Source organism: Balaenoptera acutorostrata, chromosome 19 (genome assembly GCF_949987535.1).
Source record: "Balaenoptera acutorostrata chromosome 19, mBalAcu1.1, whole genome shotgun sequence".
Lineage (NCBI taxonomy): Eukaryota > Metazoa > Chordata > Mammalia > Artiodactyla > Balaenopteridae > Balaenoptera > Balaenoptera acutorostrata.
This window is the reverse complement of record NC_080082.1, coordinates 61,239,191-61,251,439: the sequence shown is the minus strand read 5'-3', so window position 1 is coordinate 61,251,439 and position 12,249 is coordinate 61,239,191. Positions and strand designations below refer to the sequence as shown.

Below are 12,249 nucleotides of genomic sequence, written 5' to 3'. Positions count from 1 at the left end.
TGAAAATGAGTATACTACCCAAAGCAATCTACAGATTCAATGCAATCCCTATCAAATTACCAATGGCATTTTTTACAGAGCTAGAACAAATCATCTTAAAATTTGTATGGAGACACAAAAGACCCCGAATAGCCAAAGCAGTCTTGAGGCAAAAAAATGGAGCTGGAGGAATCAGACTCCCTGACTTCAGACTATACTACAAAGCTACAGTAATCAAGACAATATGGTACTGGCACAAAAACAGAAACATAGATCAATGGAACAAGATAGAAAGCCCAGAGATTAACCCACGCACCTATGGTCAACTAATCTATGACAAAGGAGGCAAAGATATACAATGGAGAAAAGACAGTCTCTTCAATAAGTGGTGCTGGGAAAACTGGACAGCTACATTTAAAAGAATGAAATTAGAATACTCCCTAACACCATACACAAAAATAAACTCAAAATGGATTAGAGACCTAAATATAAGACTGGACACTATAAAACTCTTAGAGGAAAACATAGGAAGAACACTCTTTGACATAAATCACAGCAAGATCTTTTTTGATCCACCTCCTAGAGTAATGGAAATAAAAACAAAAATAAACAAGTGGGACCTAATGAAACTTAAAAGCTTTTGCACAGCAAAGGAAACCATAAACAAGACGAAAAGACAACCCTCAGAATGGGAGAAAATATTTGCAAATGAATCAACGGACAAAGGATTAATCTCCAAAATATATAAACAGCTCATTCAGACCAATATCAAAGAAACAAACACCCCAATCCAAAAATGGGCAGAAGACCTAAATAGACATTTCTCCAAAGAAGACATACAGACGGCCATGAAGCACATGAAAAGATGCTCAACATCACTAATTATTGGAGAAATGCAAATCAAAACTACAATGAGGTATCACCTCACTCCTGTTAGAATGGGCATCATCAGAAAATCTACAAACAACAAATGCTGGAGAGGGTGTGGAGAAAAGGGAACCCTCTTGCACTGTTGGTGGGAATGTAAATTGATACAGCCACTATGGAGAACAATATGGAGGTTCCTTAAAAAACTAAAAATAGAATTACCATATGATCCAGCAATCTCACTACTGGGCATATACCCAGAGAAAACCGTAATTCAAAAAGACACATGCACCCGAATGTTCATTGCAGCACTATTTACAATAGCCAGGTCATGGAAGCAACCTAAATGCCCATCAACAGATGAATGGATAAAGAAGTTGTGGTACATATATACAATGGAATATTACTCAGCCATAAGAAGGAACGAAATTGAGTCATTTGTTGAGACGTGGATGGATCTAGAGACTGTCATACAGAGTGAAGTAAGTCAGAAAGAGAAAAACAAATATCGTATATTAATGCATGTATGTGGAACCTAGAAAAATGGTACAGATGAGCCAGTTTGCAGGGCAGAAGTTGAGACACAGATGTAGAGAATGGACATATGGACACCAAGGGGGGAAAACTGCGGTGAGGTGGGGATGGTGGTGTGCTGAATTGGGCGATTGGGATTGACATGTATACACTGATGTGTATAAAACTGATGCCTAATAAGAACCTGCAGTATAAAAAAACAAACAAAACAACTAATACTAAACTTTCATTGGGTTATTTGTATGGAAATATGTTAATATAAATGTTTCAGACATTACATGAAATTTCTAAAAATCTTATATTTGTATTTGTATGGAAATATGTATGGAAATATGTTAATATAAATGTTTCAGACATTACAGGAAACTTCTAAAAATCTTATATTTGTATTTGTATGGAAATATGTATGGAAATATGTTAATATAAATGTTTCAGACATTACAGGAAACTTCTAAAAATCTTATATGTTCTGGTATAATGTTATAAGTAATAATCCTAGTTATTACTTTAAAATGTATATCTCAGAAATAACTAATTTTCTTGTCAACTGCATTATTATGAACTTTCATCAAATCTTTAACCATGGTCATTTTTAAGTCTTTTGTCATTTACAGACAGTTCTGGGTGTACTCTGATGATTTTGCAAATATGTTCCTATAAAAGGGTTTCATCTTCAAGAAATTCATGGAAAAGACTCTGACAAGTACAGGTTTCTGGTAACTGACTGTACTGCTGAACTGAATGAATAAGCATTTTCAGAACTCTAATGAAAAACTGATGAACTCATAAAAGTGCTAACAAAAGATCAAGATGAAAAAAAAAATTAATTACATGGGACTGAGTGAACTGATGAGGATGAGTATAATTTTTGTGACTTTCTGTCTGAATTAAAAAAAAAAAAAATCCCACAAGGACTCAGAGGCAAAGAATATACAAATCAATTTTCACTGCAAAGTAAAGGAGCTGTTACAGTGGAGGATTACTGGACTGAATGTCAATATTATGACATAGTATGAGTGTGTTTCATGTTTGGTAATTGCAATCATTGTTGCTTTTGTTGTGGTCATCCATGTACAATGCTTGGTGTCAGTCTATTTATCTCTTGTAAAAATAAAATACAGTGTGTGTGTGTGGAAAAAGAAAAGAAAAGAAAAGAAAAAGAGGTCTGGCACCGGGATTTCCGCAGCCTGTCGCCTTGCTGGTCTCTCACTCACCTGAACGGGTTTGACAGTGGATTTCATCTTCCATCGTCCACGGTTCTCCTTGACCCAACTTGGACAATACATTTGGTTTGCTGGCTTGAAAACCTATTCATGGAAAATGATACAAGATTTAGACCCAGTGAATGGGGCGTGGGGTCCGTGAAAACCGCAGAATCCTACCTCTGAGGACAATACAGTTTTCACATTTTGAAGGAAAAATACACCCCTCTGTGAGTCTCCTCTCCTGTCAATACTTCTACTTCACTTCTGACACCAGATATGTGGATTTTCCACACATCAAGGAATTCTGCGACACCAACTGACACTGACGGGGTGTCCTCCGATTTAATTCAATTCTGACACGATCTACCTGGTGATAGGGTCAGATAATACAGGTTAGGGGTACACTCCCATAAGACTTCGGCTCCGCTCCTGCATTTCTGGCACCAACTGTAAATTCAGGCTGTTTCCTGGGCTTCTGATCAACCATGAATAGATCAGAGGTTCCCATGACTCCCTTTCTCGGGTTCGATTAATTCACTAGAGCAGCAGACAGGACTCAAGAAGACAGTTTACTTACTAGGTCACCAGTTTATTATAAAAGGATACACAGGGAGCTCAGCTCGGTGCTCTGTGATGACCTAGATGTGGCAGGGGAGAGGGGGAGGGAGGTCCAAGAGGGAGGGGATATAGGTATACATAGTGCTGATTCACTTCATTGTACAGCAGAAACTAACACAACATTGTAAAGCAATTCTACTCCAATAAAAAAATAAATAAAAATTAAAAAAATAAAAATAAATCAATAAAAAAATAAATAAAAATTAAAAAAATAAAAATAAATCAATAAAAAAATAAAAGGATACAACTCAGGAACAGCCAGATGGAAGAGAATACAGTACAAGGCGTGTGGGAAAGGCCACAGAGCTTCCATGCTCTCTCTGGGGGCACCCCTCCCCTGGCACTGCCAAGTGGCCACCAATCTGAAAGCTCTCCAAGCCTGTCCCTGTGGGGTTTCATGGAGGCTTCACTATATAGCCATGATGGATTAAATCATGAGGCTTTGAAATATTTCCAGACATTGCCAAATATCCCCTGGGAACCAAATTGGCCCCAGTTGAGAACCACTGACCTAATGGGGGAGAGAGCTGGAAAATGGTAAATGCATAGAAAATGGGTGTGACAAGAAACCCTCACAGTTGCTGCTTAATTTTTAATTATAAATGACCGATTGTTTAGTAGAAACTCTTTATATGTTGTAGCAGATATGGAAATTATTAATTATTGGAGTTAAAATGGTACAAGCTGTGGTCATTGTGTTAATCATTTTTAAAGCAGTGTTGTTTGCAGTATGCATATACAGGTATGCAGAGAAGAATCAAACTCCTCTGCCCAAGGACTTATTAAACTATGTTCTAATTGTCAAAAAAAAAAAAAAAATCATCGGGCTTTGGTGATTATGATTTAATCTCCAGCCCCTTTCTTCTCCCCAGAGGTGGGGTGAAGGTGGGACTGAAAGTTGCAACCCTCTAAATCATGGGTGGTGAGCTCGGCAACCAGCCCCCAATCTTAGGTTATCGAGTGGCCTTCCAAAAATCACCTCATTAACATAAACTCAGATGCGGTGGTAAGGGTCCCTTATATGAATAACAAAAGACACCCATTTCTCATTTACCCTCTTATAACTTAGGAAATTCCATGGATTTTAGGCGCTCTGTGCCAGAATTGGGGATGAAGACCAAATATGTATATTCTTAATATAAATCACAGCATTATACACAGCTACAAAATAAAGGCGTTTCTCTCAAGAGAAAGGAGAATATACCCACTTCTCTTGGACCAGAGACGGGACTGAGAATCTACTGCTAAAGAGCATCACAGACAATCCAAAGCTTTCAGAAGCTGAAAAAGGAAACCCCACTGACTGGGGACCCTCTCAGGGACCCAGGAGAGCCGTCCTCACCCACAGACAGCAGGTTGCTATAGTTCTCCAGCATCACATCCCGATACAGGTCCTTCTGAGGAGGGGCCAGAAGCTGCCACTCCTCCCACGTGAAGTCAACAGCCACATCGTCAAATGTCAGGGTTTCCTGTAATAACAGTGGTGTTTAATGAACTGATCTCTTTTTGATGATATGGAAGAAATGTTAAAGTTTGTCTTCTCATTTCCACTTTATAGGCTAGATCTGTATATCTAGGGGGTTGTTTGTTTTTAAGACACATGGAAGAAGCAAAAGCCTAATAAAATACTAGGATCCAACTAACTGTAATTGTATAGTCAGTCATCCATACATTTATCATTAGCCGTTTCTTTTTTTTTTTTTTTGGCCGCGTTGCGTGGCTTGCAGGATCTTAGTTCCCCGACCAGGGATCGAACCTGTGCCCCCTTACAGTGGAAGCACAGAGTCTTAACCATTGGACCGCCAGTGAAGTCCCTCATAGACGTTTCTATAATACGTAGAAGTTAAATCTTCTTGTTAACCTAGAACACCACATTCATACATACATACATGTATGTGTGTGTGTGTGTGTATATATATATATATATATATATAATATATATTTATATATATATATATAAATATATATATGTATGGGACAAACATACATGCCAGTGGAATCGGGATGACTGTGTCTTTACAGCCAGTCAGTCAGAATCTTCTGGGAAGTGACTCAAGATGCCAGAATTATAAGAAACTAAATGTTTAATAAGCATGTTTAAAGTGTATGAAGAAGAAACTTATTTTTTGATATGTGTACTTTGTTATGATTTCAGCCTTAAAATATATTCTTAAGTCAGTTGTGTAATGAACAAAAATAAATGCAATATATTTATTTTGCCAGGAAATAAATTGCCAGGAATTCCCTGGCAGTCCAGTAGTTAGGACTCCACACTTCCACTGCAGGGGGTACCAGTTCCAACCCTGGTCAGGGAACTAAGATCTGCAAGCCATGTGGTGTGGGAAAAAAAAGAAAGGAAAGAAAAGAAAACGGTAGATTAAGAATTCGGACTTGGGGACTTCCCTGGTGGCACAGTGGTTAAGAATCCGCCTGTCAATGCAGGGGACACAGGTTCAAGACCTGGTCCGGGAAGATCCCACATGCTGCGGAGCAGCTAAGCCCGTGTGCCACAGCTACAGAGCCTGCACTCTAGAGCTCGCGAGCCACAACTACTGAGCCCGTGTGCCACAATTACTGAAGCCCGTGCACCTAGAGCCCGTGCTCTGCAACAAGAGAAGCCACCGCAATGAGAAGCTCGCACACCACAACGAAGAGTAGCCCCCGCTCGCCGCAACTAGAGAAAGCCCGCGTGCAGCGATGAAGACGCAACACAGCCAAAAATAAATAAATAAATTAATTAATTAAAAAGAAAGAATTCGGATTCGAACATGGAAATCAAGAGTCAGACATACGGCAAAGTCTGAGAAAACAGTCCCCATAGAACTGCTCTTGCTTCAGACACCGGCTGCAATTTCTGGCGTCCCCAGGATCACCCTCACTTCAGAAGCAGGCTACAAAGACACCCAGGGTCCCCAAGACACCCTTAGATGCAATCATTAGCTAGAATGACTCAGACAACTAACAAACCCATTCGGGAACAAAGGAGAGAATAAAACAAACCAGAAATCACCTGGGCCTGGATCATTTTCTTCTGTTTTCTGAAAACAGCTGGCAACAAGGAGGCTCTGTCGCTGTGTCTTCTGGATCTGCTCTAAATTCTGTTCTGTCTTCAGTCAAGCATGTCCCCAGTAATGCTGATACCAAATCCTGTAACTTCTTCCTCCTTCTACTGATTCTTTGGCTCCTGGGGAGTCAGGACCTGTGGGTTGAGGAGAAAATTCAAGCTGGGGGTACATCTCCTCTGGGCCCAGACGCTAACGCTGCTCCTGGGCGCTCACCTTAACCCAATGCCCAGAGCACTGCTGAGTGTCCCCAGAAGACTGCTGCCCCAGAAGACTTTATTCCTCTGCCCAAAAAGCCTAAGCTTCTGACTGTGGTGGGGGTATTCCTTTATTCCGTGAAGTTGAAGTGGGGTGACTGTCAGAGGGGATGAGGGAAACGAGATCCATCCCAGCAGCAGGCCTCAGGAGCAGGAGAATCTCAGGCAGCTCAAGTTATACAAAAGGGACCGTATGGGAGGAGAGGCGCTGGGCACTGCTTTCCTTTAAACCGTGTGCGCTCAGGAACCTCCTCAAACGTTTCTATACACCCTGTGAGTACACACACTTCAGTTTGAAAACCAATGTACTGGGCAAACCAGAAGCATTCTCTTATTAAGCAATGATGATAATACCTTAGGTGGTTTAAGATAACATTTTTAAAAAGTACACAATATTGTAAATAAATTGGAAACTGGTAAATAAAGTTGAGATGCATAAGATCCCTGTCAGAGAAGAGTGTAAAAGTACTAATCAATGTAAACATTTGGCAAAGAAAGCTTCCATGCTGTATGTAATTTCTAGTGTCATGGTGAAAACTAACAATTGTCTCAAAGTACATAATTTCCATCCTAATGGAAGGGGGAAACAGAATGAGAAGAAATTCATTCAAAACAAGGCAAAAAAAGAGAAGAAGGAATAGAGAACTAGTGGGGCAAATACAGTACACTTAGATGACTATTTTAAAACAAAACATTATATTTTATAATGTCTTATAATATAAGAATTATATTCAGTATAAACAGAACAAGGAATCGAGTTAGTTACACAAAACCCAAAAACATGCTACTCTAGGTGACATGTATGAAACAATGATATGGAAAGCTGGAGAATAAAAGGTTAGAAAAAGATAAACCATGGAAAGAGTAACCACAGACACTCTGGTGTATTCTCAGACAAAATGGACCAGAAAGCCTAAACATTACTACAGAGAAAGAGAAATGCTTGCTAGTAAGAGGTTCAATTCAGCACATGATAGAAATTTGCAATTTCTATGCATCTAATAATATTGCTTTGAAATACATACAGCAAAAATGGACCCAAAAAACCAAGAAGAAATAAATCCAGACTAACGGTTGAAGACTTAACACGCCTATCCCATTAACTGACAGAACAAATAGGTCACCAACAAACAAAATTTATAAACAAAATCATTTTGAAGAATATAAAAAATATATGATAAGTAGGAATACTGACACAAATTTTAACAGACTTAAATTAATGGAAAGATGAACTATGAATACGATTCAGAAAACCAAGCATTTTAAAGACGTCATGTCAACCCACGCACCAATGGTCAATTAATCTATGACAAAGGAGGCAAGAATATATAATGGAGAAAAGACAGTCTTTCAATAAGTGGTGCTGGGAAAACTAGATACTACATGTAAAAGAATGAAATTAGGGCTTCCCTGGTGGCGCAGTGGTTGAGAATCTGCCTGCCAATGCAGGGTACACGGGTTCGAGCCCTGGTCTGGGAAGATCCCACATGCCGCAGAGCAGCTAGGCCCGTGAGCCACAACTACTGAGCCTGCGCATCTGGAGCCTGTGCTCCGCAACAAGAGAGGCCGCGATAGTGAGAGGCCCACGCACCGCGATGAAGAGTGGCCCCCGCTTGCCGCAACTAGAGAAAGCCCTCGCACAGAAATGAAGACCCAACACAGCCATAAATAAATAAACAAATAAATAAAAAGTTTTAAAAAAAAGAATGAAATTAGAACATTCTCTAACACCATACACAAAAATGAACTCAAAATGGATCAAAGACCTAAATGTAAGACCGGACACTATAAAACTCTTAGAGGAAAATACAGACAGCACACTCTGTCATAAATTGCAGCAATATCTTTTTTGATCCACCTCCTAGAGTAATGAAAATAAAAACAAAACTAAATGAATGGGACCTAATAAAACTTAAAAGTTTCTGCACAGCAAAGGAAACCATAAACAAAAAGAAAAGACAATCCACAGAATGGGAGAAAATATTTGCAAACCAAGTGACCAACAAGGGATTAATCTCCAAAATATACAAACAGCTCATGCAGCTCTATGTCAAAAAACCCCCCCAAACAACCCAATCAAAAAATGGGCAGAGGGCTTCCCTGGTGGCGCAGTGGTTGAGAATCTGCCTGCTAATGCAGGGGACACGGGTTCGAGCCCTGGTCTGGGAAGATCCCACATGCCGCGGAGCAGCTGGGCCCGTGAGCCACAATTGCTGAGCCTGCGCGTCTGGAGCCTGTGCCCCGCGACGGGAGGGGCCGCGATAGAGAAAGGCCCGCGCACCGCGATGAAGAGCGGTCCCCGCACCGCGATGAAGAGTGGCCCCCGCTTGCCGCAACTGGAGAAAGCCCTCGCACGAACCGAAGACCCAACACAGCCAAAAATAAATAAATAAATAAATAAATAAGAAAATCCTTTAAAAAAAAAAAAAAAAAAAGGGCAGAATGGGACTTCCCTGGTGGTGCAGTGGTTAAGAATCCGCCTGCCAGTTTAGGGGACACGGCTTCAATCCCTGGTCTGGGAAGATCCCATGTGTTGCAGAGCAACTAAGCCTGTGCACCACAACTACTGAGCCTGCGCTCTAGAGCCCGTGAGCCACAACTAGTGAGCCTGTGTGCCACAACTACTGAAGCCCACGCACCTAGAGCCTGTACTCCACAAGAAGAGAAGCCACGGCAATGAGAAGCCCGTGCACCACAACAAAGAGTAGCCACTGCCCCCTGCACTGCTCACTACAACCAGAGAAAGCCCGTGAGCAGCAACAAAGACCCAACGTGACCAAAAATAAATAAATAAATAAATAAAAATTTTTAAAAAATCAATGTATTTTTTTAAAAAAGGGCAGAAGATCTAAATAGACATTTCTCCAAAGAAGACATACAGATGGCCAAAAAGCACATGAAAAGATGCTCAACATCACTAGTTATCAGACAAATGCAAATAAAAACTACAATGAGTTATCACCTCACACTGGTCAGAATGGCCATCATCAAAAATTCTACAGACAATAAAAGCTGGAGAGGGTGTGGTGAAAAGGGAACCCTCATACACTGTTGGTGGGAATGTAAATTGGTACAACCACTATGGAGAACAGTATGTTCTCTTTTTATATTTTTTAAGAGAACAACCATGTGACCCAGCAATCCCACCCCTGGGAATATATCCAGAAAAAAACATAATACAAAAAGATACACGCACCCCAATGTTCATTGCAGCACTATTTACAATAGCCAAGACATGGAAGCAACCCAAATGTCCATTGATAGAGGCATGCATAAAGATGTGGTACATAGATACAATGGAATAGTACTAAGCCATGAAAAAGAAGGAAATAATGCCATTTGCAGCAACATGGACTTAGAGATTATCATACTAAGTGGAGAAAGACAAATACCGTATTATACCACTTATATATGGAATCTAATTTTTAAAAAATGATACAAATGAACTTATTTACAAAACAGAAACACACTCACAGATTTTGAAAACAAATTTATGGTTACCAAAGGAGAAACGTAGAGGGGAGGGATAAATTAGGACCTTGGGATTAACATACACACACTACTATATATAAAATAGATAACCAACAAGGACCTACTGTAGAGCATAGGGAACTCAACTCAGTATTCTGTGACAACCTATATGGGAAAAGAATCTGAAAAAGGATGAATATATGTATATGTATAACTGAATCACTTTGTTGTACCCCTGAAACTAATACAACATTGTAAATCAACTGTACTCCAATAAAACTTTTTAAAAAATAAAAAATAAAAATAAAGATGTCATGTTTCCCAAATATATATATAAATCCAATGAAACCTCAATCAAAATCCTAAGCTGATAACTATATCCATCTATCAATTATGAGGACTTAAAGTTACGTTACGACAGTACAATATTAGTACAATGATAGACAAATGGAACAAAATCAAATGCTTATAAACAGACTCATGCATATATAGAGACTTGATAACAAAAGTACCATTACAGAGAAGAGGGTAAGGATGTCTCTTTTTAAAAATGGTGCTGGGACAATCAGATATTCATGCTGGCGGTTGGGGGATTCAGAGAACAATGTTGAACGCCATCTCACAATATACACAAAAATCATTTGGGGGGAGAACTGTCAATTTCAGTGGGAGAGGCAAATTAATAAAAACTTCAGGGGATAATATAGGAGAATCTCTCAATGATATTAGGGTATGGAAAGATATTTTTAAAAAGCTATATATGAAGCACACCATAGGGACTTCCCTGGTGGTCCACTGGCCAAGACTCCATACTCCCCATGCAGGGGGCCCAGGTTCGATCCCTGGTCAGGGAACTAGATCCTACATGCCGCAACTAAGACCCGGAGCAGCCAAATAAGTAAATAAATATTTTTTTAAAAAAAGAGTTCTCATTCAAAAAAAAAAAAAAATGAAGCACAACATAATGTAAATTATATTCCGCTGGAGGAACTGGACAGCCACTTTGGAAAACATTTTGGCATCATCCATTTAGGCTGAAGTTATACACATCCTAAGACACAGAAATCTCACTGTGAGGTATACATCTAAGTTATATATCTATCCCCCAATAAAATAAGGACACATTTGAACCAGAAGATATGTAAAAGAATTTTCGCAGCAACATTATTCATAACAACCCAAACTGCAAGCATTACAAGCTTAATTAATAGTAGAAAAAACTGACATATATTCAAACTATGGAATGTTATTAAAAAACAATGTTTACCCAGCTTGCAAGCTAAGAATACTTTCTACATTTTCAAAGGACTGTAAAACAAAACCAAAAAGCAATGTGAGAGACCTTCTGTGTCCTGCAACTCCTAAAATGTTTACTGTATAGATATTCATACAATATGTTTGCCTGACCCTTGTTACAGAGGGGAAAAAAAAACCAAACAAAAATAAAAAACAAAACAAAACAAAAACCCCAAAAAACCTCTGTGTAAAAGCATGAATAATTCTTTAAAATATTGAGTAAAAGAAGACTGACAGTTAAAAAAAGCTGTATAGTAACACTGACATGTAGTTAAAAATAGGTACAACTAAATAAAATATAATGATTAGGAATGATTAATTTTTTATATGATACAACTATAAAGAAAAGACTTAAACTGCTTGGTATCTCAAACAGGATGGTAATTACCTTTGAGAATGAAGACGTAATATAATTGGGAAGTGGCTCACAGAACACCACTGGGGTGCTGGCAGTGTTCTGTTTCTCAAGCTGGGCAATGACTGTTTTATATATACCCATTAATTTTATACTGATTAACTTGTAGACCTTTTAAATTAACAAGTAAGTGAGGACTTCCCTGGTGGCGCAGTGGTTAAGATTCTGTGCTCCCAATGCAGGGGGCCTGGGTTCAATCCCTGTTCAGGGAACTAGATCCCACACGCATGCTGCGACTAAGAGTTTGCATGCCACAACTAAGGAGCCAGCGAGCTGCAACTAAGGAGCTGGTGAGCTGCAACTAAGGAACCCACGTGCCACAACTAAGGAGCCCGTGAGCCACAACTAAGGAGCCCACCTGCTGCAACTAAGACCCAGCGCAACCAAAATAAATAAGCATTAAAAAATATATAAATGGAAGAGTTGAAAAAGCCTGTTCTTTACACAGAGAACAGATTTGTGGTTGCCCTAGAGGAGGGGGACGAGGAGAGGGATGGATTGGGAGTTTGGGATTAGCAAATGCAAACTATTGTACATAGAATGAA

General features: G+C 39.4%; 1 protein-coding gene across 1 annotated transcript in view; it reads right to left on the bottom strand.

Annotated features, from left to right (window-relative positions):
• Window positions 1-7,200, bottom strand: part of LOC103018589 (uncharacterized) — a 29,934-nt gene extending 22,734 nt beyond the window's left edge. Inside the window, exons 1-4 of the mRNA XM_028165912.2 lie at window positions 6,482-7,200; window positions 6,214-6,402; window positions 4,546-4,672; window positions 2,595-2,687 (exon numbers count right to left, since the gene is read on the bottom strand). Coding sequence (XP_028021713.2) covers window positions 2,595-2,687; window positions 4,546-4,672; window positions 6,214-6,228 — 235 coding nt within the window. The 5' untranslated portion in view covers window positions 6,229-6,402; window positions 6,482-7,200. The remainder of the gene's footprint in view (window positions 1-2,594; window positions 2,688-4,545; window positions 4,673-6,213; window positions 6,403-6,481) is intronic.
• Between the last annotated feature and the right edge of the window lie 5,049 nt (window positions 7,201-12,249).